We start from the raw sequence: 13,724 nt of genomic DNA, 5'->3' as shown, positions 1-13,724 counted from the left end.
ATGGCTGATTTAAAGGCTTTGTCTAATAAATTCAACATCTGGGTTTCCTTGGGGACAATTTCTATTGATTGCCTTTTTTCTCCTGTGTATGGGCCATACTCTCCTGTTTCTTTGCATGTTTCATTGTATTGGGGACATGGTAAAAACTGGAAATTTTTAATGATATAATATGGCATCTCTGGAAATTAGATACTCCCAGGGCTCGTTTCTGTTAGTTTGTTGATTTTCAAGGACTAATTCTGTAAAGCATCTTTTCTTTGTTATGTGTGGTCACTGACATTTCTGCCCCACTAATGAGTGGACAGAGATTTCCTTAAATATTTCCTAGTCTTTGCCAAGAGACTTTGTGTTATTAGTTCAGGCTAGCCTTCAAAACTCTGTAGGTTTACTCTACCGTATCCCTCATTTCCTGCTTCAGGATTACTAGAATTGAGAGAATGAGGCCTTTTCATGTATTTCCTGAATTTACATATAGTTCTGCAAATGCATGTGGATTACTAGAGCCGCAGGGTATGTGTCAGTTTTTCAAAGCCCTCTATCTACATCTTATTCCCAATATTCCTTTTAAGTTTTTTTGCCAGCTCTTCCCCACACACACTTTTTTTTTTTTTTGTCTCAGTTGGTTTTCTTGCCTCAGGAAGCTGGGATGTCAAACAGTTTTCTGCTGATTATTTAGACAGATACCTAGGGATGGGGTTTCTCACTGTGTCAGCTCTGAGTCAGGTCAAATAAGACTAGCCCTATGAATGGGGCTCTTGCCAGTAGCTACCAGATAAATAATATACTAGTGACATTTCTCTAGGGATAGAGCTTTTGGAGGAATTCCACACCCACTCTGCCCCCTCTAGTGGCTACGAGGCTGCTGTTTTTCATAGCTACTGCAATTGTGAGATAGCTGGTTTTGATGGCCCCCATAGAGTTGGGGAGAGGAGTAAGGGGAAAAAACAAGTCAAAATCCCAAGAACTTGTTATTTCCTACTGAGATTAAACCATGTTTCTTGAATAAATGCTCCTTAGATTTTTGAAAGTTTTGACTAATTTGCAGAGTTCTGGAAAAGTTGAGTTTGATGTTTTGCCCATGTTCTTGCTCTTATGGAGTAAAATTTTCAAATGTCTGTCCTCTGCCATTCCAGAAGTGCTTCTTCAGATTATTTTTAATTTAAAAAGCATAAAGTTTTAAATAATGTTGACCACTCCTACAAAAAAAAATGTATACATTCACTTCCATAAAGAAATAAACTTATTTTTGTTTCTTGTATGTTTTCCCCTTACAACAGTGTTAAGGCCCTTACCCAACCTGAATGTGAACTTTTACTTCTCAGAAAACATGTTAATTTTTTTGACTTTGTGCTGGCTCATATCATGCTTTTAGGTCATGATATAAAACAGTAGGTTTCCTCACTTCTAGAAATGTTAAAATTCTTAATGACAAGATTATAAAATATATTTTTCATTAATAACACAGCCAAGACTAACATTATTTCCTGATAACACTTTTTTCAGTTTCTCTTCTCTAAATCAGGCCCTAAATTCAGAATAGTCAAACTATCAAGATGTATTTTACACCAAAATCATCCATGTCCTGGCACTTCCTAGACAGATGCTATAATACACCAAAAATTTGCTCTCTAATAGCATGGCAATCATAGGCAAAGAAGTATTCAAGGAGGATGCTAAAAATAATTAGGGAAAATTGGTATGCTCTGTTTTTAAAATTAGCTTATCAATATTATAAGAGCTGCCCTGTTCATCATGTCCATAATGTAAAGGAAGATGAAAACAAAAAGAGGAGCACATCCCTTCAAGATGAATTTTATGCAAGGTAAAGGGTTTTGACTGAATGGTCAGTTACAATTGACCTTTTTAATGGGTAAAAGCATACTCAGGTTCACAGGCAATGACTTGCATGATGACTATCAACAAGTTTATTTCCAAGATGATTTTATGGCTTTGTTTAAAATCACTTTTTACTATTGATAATAATTTTGATACACATCTTACTTAACAGACGGTAAGGCCCTCAAGATTTCTAAATACATTCACTGTCCATATCACCCACAGAGCTCCGGCAAATAGAGGAGACAAATGGAATTATCAAAAATAAATTGGGTAAAGTGGTTGAGAAGACTAACTCTCCTTGTGCACCTCTTCTTTCCCAGGTTCTTATATGTCCTTTGGAAAGTAGCCATCAACTGAGACCTCATGAACCATCTCACCAGGAGGGTCATGCTCTGTTCTTCTCTGTATCATTCTGCTATTGGCAATGAATGGATTGATCAGATCATTTGGTACTGTTTTCAAGTGGTTTCTGTTCTCTCCTTTTGTTTTCCTAAAGATGCTGCCACAATTGACTGACAGTAAAATGGATTCATGGATCTGACATCACCACCATAAACCAACACTTGGATAATTCACCCTATCAGAGCCCCTGGTACATGTCCAGAAAAATTCCAGCCCCAAAGCAAAAGATTTCTAAGAAGGAAAATGGTAATGCGCAAACAGGTAAGAAGAAATAATTTTTAAAGAAATAGTGAAGTTGACAGAAAGGATGATTGTGCTTGTTGTGTTGGTATTTTTGGTAATGTGCTTCATGTTCTTTTTTAGTCATATGATACAGCTCTTTTTCCTTCTCCTGGCTCTGATTGCTAACCCTCAATTTAGCTAACCACACTTGTGCCATCTGGAATAAACACTCTCTCTAAAAGAGATTCTTTTTAAAATTTTTTAAAGTGTATTTTATTCATTATGCTGTTAACAGTTGTCCCAGTTTTGTCCCTATGCCTCATCCACCCAGTATCCCCTTCCATCCAGCAATCTCCCCCTAAGTACATGTCCATGGGTCAAGTGTGTAAGTTCTTTGGCTTCTCCCTTTCCTGTACTATTCTTAAAATCCCCTTGTCTATTTTGTTCCTACCAATTATGCTTCTTAATCCCTGCACCATTTCCCCCATTCTTCCTCTTCCCCAACCCAGCTGATAACCCTCCAAATGATCTCTGTACCTATGATTCTTTTCCTGTTCCGGTTGCTTGCTTAGTTTGTTTTTGTTTTTTTAGATTAAGTTGATAGTTGTGAGTTTGTTGTCACTTTAGTGTTCATAGTTTTTATCTTCTTATCCTTAAATAAGTCCCTTTAACATTTTATGTAATAACGGCTTGGTTATGATGAATTCCTTTAGCTTTACCTTGTCTGGGAAGCACTTTATCTGCCCTTCCATTCTGAATGATAGCTTTGCTGGGTAGAGTAACCTTGTTTGTGGGTCTTTGGCTTTCATCACTTTGAATACTTCTTGCCAGTACTTTCTTGCCTGCAAAGTTTCTTTTGAGAAATAAGCTGAGTCCTATGGGAACTCCTTTGTAGGTAACTCTCTGCTTTTCAGGTTCTCTCTTTATTTTTAACCTTTGGCATTTTAATTATGATGTATCTTGGTGTGGTCCTCTTTGAATCTAGCTTGTCTGGGACTCACTGTGCTTCCTGGACTTGTACATCTATTTGCTTCACCAAATCAGGAAAGTTTTCTTTCATTATTTTTTTCAAATAAGTTTTCAATTTCTTGCTCTTTCTCTTCTCCTTCTGGCACCTCTATGGTTTGGATGTTGGTACATTTAAAGTTGTCCCAGAGATTCCTAAGCCTCTCTCTTTTTTTTGCATTTTTGTTTCTTCTTTCTGTTTTGGTTGAATGTTTATTTATTCCTTTTGTTCCAAATTGTTAATTTGAATCCCAGCTTCCTTCCCTTCATTGTTGGTTCCCTGTATATTTTTCTTTATTTTACTTTGTGTAACCTTCATTTCTTTCTTTCTTTTTTTTGCTATACTCTGTGAGTTCTTTGAGCATCCTGATCACCAGTGCTTTGAACTCTGCATCTGATAGCTGTCTTCAAGTCATTTAGTTCTTTTTCTGGGGTTTTGTTCTGTTCTTTCATTTGGGCTACATTTATTTGTTTCCTCAATTTGGCAGCCTCCCTGTGTTTGTTTCTGTGTATCAGGTAGAGCTGCTTTTATTCCCTTAGTAGCATGGCCTACTATAGAAAAAGACACCTAAAAATTGAGTGGGGTGGAGCCTTATGTAATTGCCAGGGTGGGGCCACTTGTTTCACCACTTGTGGCTCTACTTGTGGTGGGGGGCTCGGAGAGGGAACAATGACACTGCCTGGCTTTTGGCAATTTGCTTAGCACTTGCCTCATTCTCAGTCACTTCACCCACTAGTTCTGTAGAGAATACATCAGTTGGCCTTGTTCACAAGATTGTTTAGTGTGGTAGCCTGTTGATTGCTCTACTTTTCATGTTGTTAAAAATGATCCTCCTTATTACCATGACCAAACAGAAAAAAATAAAATTTTTAATCTTCACCCAAGGATATGTTTAGTGAGTTGATGGAGAGAGAAATAGGGGCAGAGAGAGAGAGGAATATCAATGTGAGATAGAAACATTGCTCAGTTGCTTCCCACACACACCCCAACTAGGGATTGAACCTGAAACCTAGGTAATGTACCCTGACCAGGATTGAACCTGCAACCTTTTGGTGTATGGGAAAACACTTCAATTAACCGAGCCACTGGGACAGGGCAAAAAAATAAATTTCTAAGCATGACCATGCCAGAAATATACTGACCATAACATAACAGTCTGTGTAACAGTCATTCGTTCTGTTGACGAACTTTCGGATTCCCCTGTGCTTCCAGGCACCCGTAGGACTGTATTTTCCTGGTCTTCTTGAAGTTAGTCACTATCAAAGCTGGTACTGGCCAACAATATAAGTGTTGGGTGGAGGGTTGAAGAGCCTGAATGGAATTCACCAAGTTCCCTTTGCCTGCCTTGTGGAAGTATGTGATGAGTGGAGCCTCCCTCAGCCTGGGTCACTGAGTGCCAAGCGGAATCCCCTTGACAACCCACATTACTCACTATGGCTTGAGCAAGAAATGCATGCTAGTTGTGTCAAGGCACTGAGACATTAGGGATGGTACTGTAACATAACCCAGCTTATTACAACTGCTACAAACTATACTTAATGGGAGATCAATGCCTAAAAACCTGTCACATCCTTGTTCTGGAACCTGTTCTAGGAGTCTAGGTTTGGGATCCAGTCCTAGCTCTGCCAGAATATTTCAGGCCCAGTTCCTCTGGCCAGGTGTGGGTCCAATATCCCTTCAAGATGCACAAACTGAATAATAGCGGTGACTTCTGGCCAAGATGGAGGCGTAAATACACGCGCCGTGTCTCCTCACAACTAACAAGAAATTTACAACCATTTCAAAACTAAAAAACCCCAGAAAAATCAAAAAAATAAAAACTACAGGGAAGTTCGGCAAAGAAATAAAGAAGAAATAATCAACCAGAAAGGTAGGAAGGGCGGAACTGGGATAGAGAGACAGAGGAGTGGGGTCAGTACTTGGTGGCAGCATAGCTAGAGGTTCTCCGGAGAGCAGAAGGCAGGCATGGCTAGCAGCAGCCATGACGAAAAACACAGTCATACCGTTTAAACCCAAGAAACGATCCCAGCCCCAAACCAGACTGTGTAGCTTGCAATTCCAGAGCCTGGGAAAATAGAGCCACATTGCTCTGACTGTGAAAGCAAGTCGGGGCTTGGGCGGAGGAAGAAGCTACCAGACTTGAAAAGGATGCAGCTTACTTATTATGGGAAGCGGGGGAAGTGCCTGGAAAAGCAGTGGAAGCTGGCACTGTTCCCTCTCAGACCCCTCCGCCACATATAGCACCAAAACACGGTGAAATGGTCACCAGCACTAACCAATACCTAAAGCTCTGCCTCCTATAACATAAGAGGTACAACAGCCCCACCCAGATCACAGAGGCAAACATAGCACACCTAACACACCAGAAGACAGACAACTTAACAGACGCACAGTTTAAGGCATTGGTGATTAGGATGCTCACAGACTTGACAGCAAAGATTAAACAGGATGGGGAAAGAATGAAGGCTGTCCTGGCTGAAATGAAGGAAAACCCATAGGAAACAAGTGGTGAAGGAAAGAAAATCAGGATTCAAATCAGCAAATTGCAACATAAGGAAGAAACAAACAGTCAACCAGTACAGGGAGGGAAATAAGAATTGAAAAAAATGAGGAGAGGCTTAGGAACCTCTGGGATTACTTTAAACATGGCAACATCCCAATCATAGGGGTGCCAGAAGGTGAAGAGGAAGAGCAAGAAATTGAAAGCTTATGTGAAAAAATAATGAAGGAAAACTTCCCTAATTTGGGGAAGGAAATGGACATACGGGTCCAGGAAGCACAGAGAGTCCCAAACAAACTAGACCCAGGAAGGACCACACCAAGACACATCATAAGCAAAATGCCAGAGGTTAAGGATAAAGAGAGTCTTAAAAGCAGCAAGAGAGAAGAGGAGAATTACCTACAAAAGGGTACCTATAAGACCATCAGCTGATTTCTCAAAAGAAACTTTGCAGGCAAGAAGGGACTGGCAGAAAATACTCAAAGTGTTGAAAAGCAAGGACCTACAACCAAGATTACTCTATCCAGCAAAGCTATCATTCAGAATGGAAGGGCAGATAAAGTGCTTCCCAGACAAGGTAAAGCTGAAGGAGTTCTTTATCAACAGGCCATTATTATATGAAATGTTAAAGTGACTTATTTAAGAAAAATATCAAAACTATGAATATTAAAATGAGAACAATATCACAACTATCAACAGCAGAAGCCAGGAAATGGAAACAAAGGCAAACTAAGCAGACAACCAGAGTAGGAACAGAATCATAGGTATGGGGAGCATGGCGGGGAGAGGTCAGCTGGGAGGGGGAAGAGGGAGAGGGAGGGAAATGGTGCAGGAATTAAGAAGCATAGTAGGAGGGTGGGGAATGGACAGGGAGATGTTGAGAAGAGCTTTGTGCACGACCCATGGACATGGACTAAGGGCGGGGGACTGCTGGAGGGAGGGTAGTTGCTGCGTGGAGGGGAGCAAAGGGAAAAGAAATTGCGACAGCTGTAACGGCATAATCAATAAAACATACCAAAAAATTAAAAATTTAAAAAAATTAAAAAGATGCACATATTTATCCACTCCACTAGGGAAAGAGCTTGTTCTCAAGAGCCAGATTGCCTGGAGTGGAATTCCAACTCTTATGCAGAGGATGGCTTTGGCCATGTTTCTGAATTTATGTGCCCATCTTCACATATGTAAAATTCAGACAACAGTATCAACACACTATGGGCATAAAGATAAAACATTTAGGACAATGCCTGGCAGGTAGTGCTTTGAGGGTATTAGCTAAAGTGGGGTAGGGGCTCTTGTTGGACCCTTCGCTTCTTCCCAGTCAGCCAGCCAGAACATGCTGGGCACTCCCAGTCCTGTCTCTTCTACTGGACAGCTGAGCACAGGGCAGAATAGTCAACCCTGGGAGGCTTGCCTCCAATTCAAGTGATAAAATCCTGGGCCTGACTCTACGTAAGAGCTGCACTAAAAGATGAACTTGAAGCTATGAATATGTCCTCAGTTAGAAGAATAGTTAGGTATCTGAAAAATTAATAGCAAGTATCAGAGCTGGAAACTGACCAAGTCTCACTGGCTTCTATCAATGGAAACTGGGAAGCAAAAGTCATATTCCCATTCACACCCAAACAGTTTGCAAGACACATGCAGGATATCTGATTTATTCAAATTGTGCACAGAGTTGCCACCATGGGAGCTGCACTGTGGGGCTGAACTGGGCAGGGATGTCCAGGTATCAGGAGGTGAAAGGAGCTCAGCTGAGCACCAGGAACATTAAGGCCAGGCCAAAGAGGAGAGGCCAGGCCCTATGGAGCCCAGCCCCACTCATGGTCTCAGCATAGAACCTCGCCACCTCCTCGTTGGGGTTGCCCTGGGCTGGGTCGAACCACATCTGGATGCAGCGGCCACTCCCTCGGCTGTAGTTGCTGACTTTGTAGGAGTGACTCCAGATTTCATTGCACAGAGCAGCAGGCGTGGGGAAGTAGAAATGAAAGGGGTGGCAGGCATTCTTCACTGGGCACTGATTAGAGCCTGTTGAACGATGGAAGGCCTTCAGCCACTGGGCTCAGAACCATCTCTGGTTCTGCTGGCCTCACAACTGTACCCCTTCCTATACCGGTCTCACACCTCCACCCCCCACCTCCCAAGTCCTCCCTCCCCACCTGCCCAGGCCCTCACCTGAGGTCCAGTTCCAGCCCTTGTGCCAGTTGGTCTTGCAGGTGTAGGAGGTGCGGCAATCTTCCCACCAGCTCTCACAGTCCTCTTTGCACAGGGGCACGTTCAGGATCCGCTCCTTGCGCCAGCTCTGGTTCACCTGGGAGATGTCAGGAGGGAAAAAGGACTCAGACTCAGGATTCTCAGCAGCCCAGCCCTGCATAGCCCCTAAGCTGGAGAGGCAGAGTGAGGAGATGTCTGGGCAGCAGACGTGGGGAGGACACTGCACCTTCTGGATCCAGGGCCCCAGGTTGGGGGAGCACTCATACAGGCAGGTGTCCTGGATGAAGTGGCGCTTGCAGGCAGGTTGCATGGGGCCACAGTGGTCCCAGTTAAATCTGTACAGGTAGGAAACATCCTTATGGGCTTCCTGGCTGGTGTTGACAGAACAGCAGGCGTTCTTCTTCCAGGGGCTGCACTGGGTGGGGAAGACACAGGGCTAAGTTCCAGACCCAGCACAGAATATAGTCATACCTTGGTACTCGTCGCCTTCAGAACTCATCAAACCCTGTACTTGTTGCATTTTGATGAGAAAAAATATTTCAGCACTCGATGCTTATTCATACTTGCTAGAACTTGTTCAAGTCACGATGCCGCCCAGCAAGAGAAAATGCTTCATCAATAGGTACTTGTCAGTTTCATCAATCACAAATTCCAGAACGAATTAACAACATGTACAGAGGTACCACTGTAACTCTAAGGCAGCTTCTCCCCTTTGAATCTTCAGTACCCCAATGCAGACAGTGTTTCAGGGAAATACTTTCTGTTAGGGGGGTCCTCTTTTGGGGAGGTGCAGTCATTACAAAATTAATTAATTTAAATCTTTATTGAGCTGCTACTTACTCTAAACGAGGCATTTTTCTTGGAACTGGGGACACAGCAATGAACACTTCTCACAGGATAAATGCTTTGGAAAAACACTAAAGCAGGGTAAAGGGATGGAAATTTGCAGTTTTGTAGAATGGTCCAATCAAGCCTCACTGAGAAGGTGACAATGACCAGGTGAAGAAGCAAGTTAAATAATTGTAATCCCAGAATAGTTCTAATTACATAAATGCTCAATACATTCTAATTGAATGAATGGAAACAAATGGCTTAGAATTTAGTACAAAACAAGATAATAAAATATGCACTTTAAAATATATATAGGCTGCCCTGGCTGGTGTAGCTCAGTGGACTGAGTGCTGGCCTGGGAACCAAGGGTCACCAGTTTGATTCCTTGTAGGGGCACATGTCTGGGCTGTGGGCCGGGTCCCCAGTTGGGGGTATGGGAGGGATGGCCAATTGATGTTTCTCTATCACATTGATGTTTCTCTCCCTCTCTCTCTCCCTTCCTTCCCCTCTCTCTAAGAATAAATATATAAAATCTTTAAAAAATAAAATAAAATAATATATGTATATGCTGAAGAAGTTAAAAGTCAAGGCTGCTGGAAGTATCCATGTTATACCACTACTTGTCAGTCCACACTGGCATCTGTTGCTCAATGGTTCAAAATAAGCACAAACAGGAGCCTGAGATAATTACCTGCTAATGAGATCAAAATGAACCATTACATATTGGAATGCATATTGCAAATGACTTCCTTTTGTTTTTTATTTATAGTTTTGGTGTCATATGGCTTTTTAAAAATGTTTAGATAGGTTCAGGTTATTAAAGGCGTTGTGGCAAAATAATTGTCATAGGTAGGAGACCTCAGGTCCAATGTGGTGGAGAGCCCCAGCTAGATGCATGAATGTTTGTTAGATGCAAGAATCAAGTTGCCCCACCCCCAGCCTCAGGACTGGGAGATGCACTTTTATTGAGCTGTTTGGCTGGCAGAAAAGAAGCCACTATGTGCAGTGTGCACTTTCTCCTCTCAGATCCTTGGGGCGGGTAACTCCCCATCTAAACTGAAATCAAAATGAACCCCGGTAGGAGTCGGTCCAGGCGCCTTGCTGGGCCTGCTTCCTGATTTGTAGAAGACAGAAATCCTACAGCCAAGAAGTTGAGGTGCGAACACTATACCGACAACTCTGGCCCACATTTTATCTACACAGTCGCCCAGATTAGTTTTCTTAGATTTCTTTAAAGAGATTTCTCACATTTTTTATTTTGATGACAAAAGTCACACAGGGAAGAACAAATTACAACTGACAAAACATGGAGTGCAAAGTGGGCTGGGAAACATGGGGAGGGGGTGACCACAGTCCCTGGAATGCTCCCTGGAATCTTGGGTTTCCTTCCAGGGCTCCCAAGTACCCTGAGTGCCTTTTTGAAATCTCCCAGGGGTCCCGTGGCGTGGACTTTAAGAAGCACCCCAGACCACCCACCCCGACCTCAGCCAGCCTACCTGCTCGTGCAGCTTGTCCTCTGGGCCCGGCTTTTCCTTGTGGTGCTTGGCATCCAAACAGATGTTGAGAAGCTCAGTGTGGGCCCGGGCTGCCCATTCCACGGGGCCCCACGCCAGAACGAGCAACAGCAGTGTTGTCATTGTTAAGGCCATGTCAGTCCCTGAAGGAAAAGCTGCCGTCAGTAACATCAAGGAAAGTTAAGTTGGGGCTTCAAAGTGTCGGAATAGGTCCCGGTGGGTGGAGCCCTGTGGAAGCCCAGGGCAGTTTACACCCCACCCCCACACCTCAGTCTTCCCAGCCTCAGTGAGGGGTGGGATCAGACCCCACCCTCTGGGACAGGCCTTGGCTGGGCCCTTGCTGACTTCTCCACTTGATTGTGAGGATCAAATTTTACAACTAAGGGATGTGGGGTGGGCAAAAGGCAGAAATTACCAGGAGATTGCCATGGGTCCACTACCCGTTGTTCAGAATCCTTGGAGGCAAATATTTCAGAGTTTAAGTTTATGATTTTATAATAGGTAACACAAACACTCAACATGCAGTCAACAATCAGACACACATTCTGCAGTGAAAGCTACACCGGTGGGGTAAATAAAAACTATAACCCTGGCCTGGTGATTCAGTTGGTTGGAGCATTGTTCCATACACCAAAAGTTTGCAGGTTCAATCCCTTGGTCAGGGCATGTATCCATGTCTCTATCTCTGTGTCTCTCTCTCAAATCAATAAATATATCCTCGGGTGAGGATTTTTTAAAAACTATATTAATTTCAGGTCAGATTTTGACACCAAATGACTTTGAGCAAAAGTTTAAAATACCTTAGTTTTGGAGCTGCAGATAAACTACAGACCTGTTTGTTTGTTTCCTCTTTACCAATTATTTTAAAAAGCCCGGTTCCAGTCCTTTCCAGCCTTATCATTTGCCCTCCCCCAGAGCCCATGTGGCCTGAGGGATGTCACAGGGCACAGAGGCTTGGTGGGTGGGCATTGGCAGAGAGTGGGACAGCCCCTGGGGCCTTGGGAGGCTCCTGAGCCCTCTGCCACGGAGCTGGCCTCCACTCAGCCATCAGAACACCTCAATCCTCTGACCTCAGACACTGAGCTCTGGAAGGTAACTGGTCCTTCAGCCCGCCTGTGAGCAGGTAGGTGTCTGGCTCTCCTAAAACACTCATTTCCCACAGCCCCTAAAGCTTATGCACCCCCCAGCTCACAAAGTTGCCTGTCTCCACATTGCTCCTATCTCCTGTAGAGCTCAGGTGTCTTGCCTGGGCCTCATGGACAAGACCTGAGCTGGGCAGTCTCCAGGCTGATAACAAGCAGGGCTCAGGGAAACCTGGAACTGAATTCCCACCTAGCTCTCCTCCTTCTTCTTTTCCTCCTCCCCCCCCCCCCCCCACCTCTTCCTCACCCCTGTCAACTAAAAAACGCCAGAGCCTGTAGAGAATTTTATGAGTTAATTTCAGTCAAAGAGAGGATAGGCCTGGAAGCAAGATTTCAAAAGACTGTCTTGCAAGCTTTAGAAGGGGTGTCTGAAAGCGTTATCAGGTATAATTAGAAGAAGGGGTCTGAAAGGGGGCATTTCAAAGGGTGTTAATATATGAGATACACAGAGACCATGGACAGGTTTCATTAAGGCAGAGATATCCTCTTAGTAAAGAAGTTATATACTCCTGGGGTGTGACTAACCTACAATGACCTGCCTAGTTAGGAATTTATCAGTTCACCCTGTGAGGCTGCTTTCCATAGAAGCCCCCTTTTTTGTCTGTACCCCATACCCTTCCATAATCCAGATTTCGCTTCTCTATTTATTCCACTGTTCATTCATCCTATCACTTGCTAATTTATTTATTCCAGGACCTAATCTGTGCTCTTGGGGACTGCAAGGTGCTTTGGATCAAGCTCCTTGGGGAAACAAAGTCTAACAGTTTAGAGCGCAGGCTTTCAGATCGGCCTGTCCATAATCCCAGCCCTCATACTCATCTCCTCCTTGACCTTGGGGAAAAATAACTCAGATTATATGGAAGCTTGGTTTTCTCATCTGAGGATTAAATGTGTGTTTTGGGGGAGAAACCCCAACAAATGATAGCCAGCTGGGCACAGACTGAAGAATCAGTTGGGCACAGTTTGAAGGATGTCCTCCAAGTCACAGAGCAGGGGCCACTCAAGTCTGACTGGGATCCTCAAGTCCAGAATTCCTTCAGTTTTTGTCCCCTGTACCTTCTCTGTGCTGAGACTCTCGTGGGGGGTAACTGATGCAGAGTACTAGGGGAGTCTTGGGCTGGGGGCCAAGAAAGCCCTTTCTCTAGGTTCTATATGATCCCACCTGGTCAGTCAGTAGTTTTTCTCTCTGTGGCTGCTCTCTAGAGCCAGAGGTCCCTTCCTCTCTGTGCCACCTGCATCACTTTACAAGCCCCTCTCCCCACTTTCCCAAGCTCAGCTTCAGATCTTGGACCAGGTGAGACCCCACCACCATTCAGAACCGTCACCCTCGACATACACCCCCCACCCCCCAGGGTCCCAGACTTAAAACACTCAGAACTCAGTGCTGTGCCCAGGGTTCTAGTTCAGGGACGGGCACTAACTTAGTAGTTTAACCTTAGGCAGGCCCTGCTCTGCTCTGCTCTGGCCTCAGCCTCAACTTCTACATTCTCTGCACTTTAGGCAGAGTGGACCCTCCCAGCTCAGCAAATCCTTTAACACGTGCTGGGAGTACCAGAGGGCTTGTTGCCTCTGATAAGGAGTGGGGAGTGGCGTACCTGGGAGTGGAGGTGGCTCTCTGTGGCTCAGGCTTCTGCTCAGCTCTCCAGTTCCTTCCCCTCTCCTTACTTCAGGAATGGCTGTGGGTTAGTGGCCTAGGAGACTGGCATTTGGACAGGCAGTGGGAATGGGGCCCAGGAGTGGAGGCTGGGACTGGGCGAAGGCCACTCAGCAGTTAATTATTGCATGTGGTCACAAGCCAGGCCTCCATGGGAGGGGGTGAATTAATAGTTTGAGCCTAAAAAAATAATAATAATAAATGCAGGCCTAAGGCCAGTCTCCAAGCTCCTCTTACCCCATTTTCTCCCCAAAATTCAGGTCTGATAAAACCTTGCAATATGAATTGCCAGATTCTTTCAAATAACCTGGTCTACTTCCAATATCCCTGTCCCGTGATACAGAGGAGAATGAGACTCAGGGAATCAGGACAGAGCCAATTGTAGGGCAAGGGCTGGAGAGCA

General features: G+C 44.2%; 1 protein-coding gene across 1 annotated transcript; it reads right to left on the bottom strand.

Annotated features, from left to right (window-relative positions):
- Window positions 1–7,608: 7,608 nt before the first annotated feature.
- Window positions 7,609–10,711, bottom strand: LOC150018429 (folate receptor alpha-like). The gene is made up of 4 exons (XM_090265019.1): window positions 10,508–10,711; window positions 8,407–8,595; window positions 8,142–8,277; window positions 7,609–7,994 (listed from the first exon to the last, which is right to left on the bottom strand). The coding sequence occupies exons 1-4, from the start codon at window positions 10,694–10,696 to the stop codon at window positions 7,717–7,719; spliced, it is 792 nt and encodes a 263-aa protein (XP_090121145.1). The 5' UTR covers window positions 10,697–10,711; the 3' UTR covers window positions 7,609–7,716.
- Between the last annotated feature and the right edge of the window lie 3,013 nt (window positions 10,712–13,724).

Source organism: Furipterus horrens, unplaced genomic scaffold (assembly GCF_987537825.1).
Source record: "Furipterus horrens unplaced genomic scaffold, mFurHor1.1.pri manual_scaffold_2, whole genome shotgun sequence".
In the NCBI taxonomy this organism is placed as follows: domain Eukaryota; kingdom Metazoa; phylum Chordata; class Mammalia; order Chiroptera; family Furipteridae; genus Furipterus; species Furipterus horrens.
The sequence above is the reverse complement of the archived record's forward strand: the minus strand, read 5'-3'. Positions and strand labels throughout refer to the sequence as shown.

Excerpts from the sequence above, each read along its gene's own strand:
- LOC150018429 (XM_090265019.1), bottom strand. The coding sequence starts at position 10,696 with ATGTTACTGACGGCAGCTTTTCCTTCAGGGACTGACATGGCCTTAACA. Across the intron at positions 8,278-8,406 it reads TGGGGCCCTGGATCCAGAAG|GTGAACCAGAGCTGGCGCAA; the intron begins GTGCAGTGTCCT and ends GACATCTCCCAG. Across the intron at positions 7,995-8,141 it reads GGGCTGGAACTGGACCTCAG|GCTCTAATCAGTGCCCAGTG; the intron begins GTGAGGGCCTGG and ends ATCGTTCAACAG.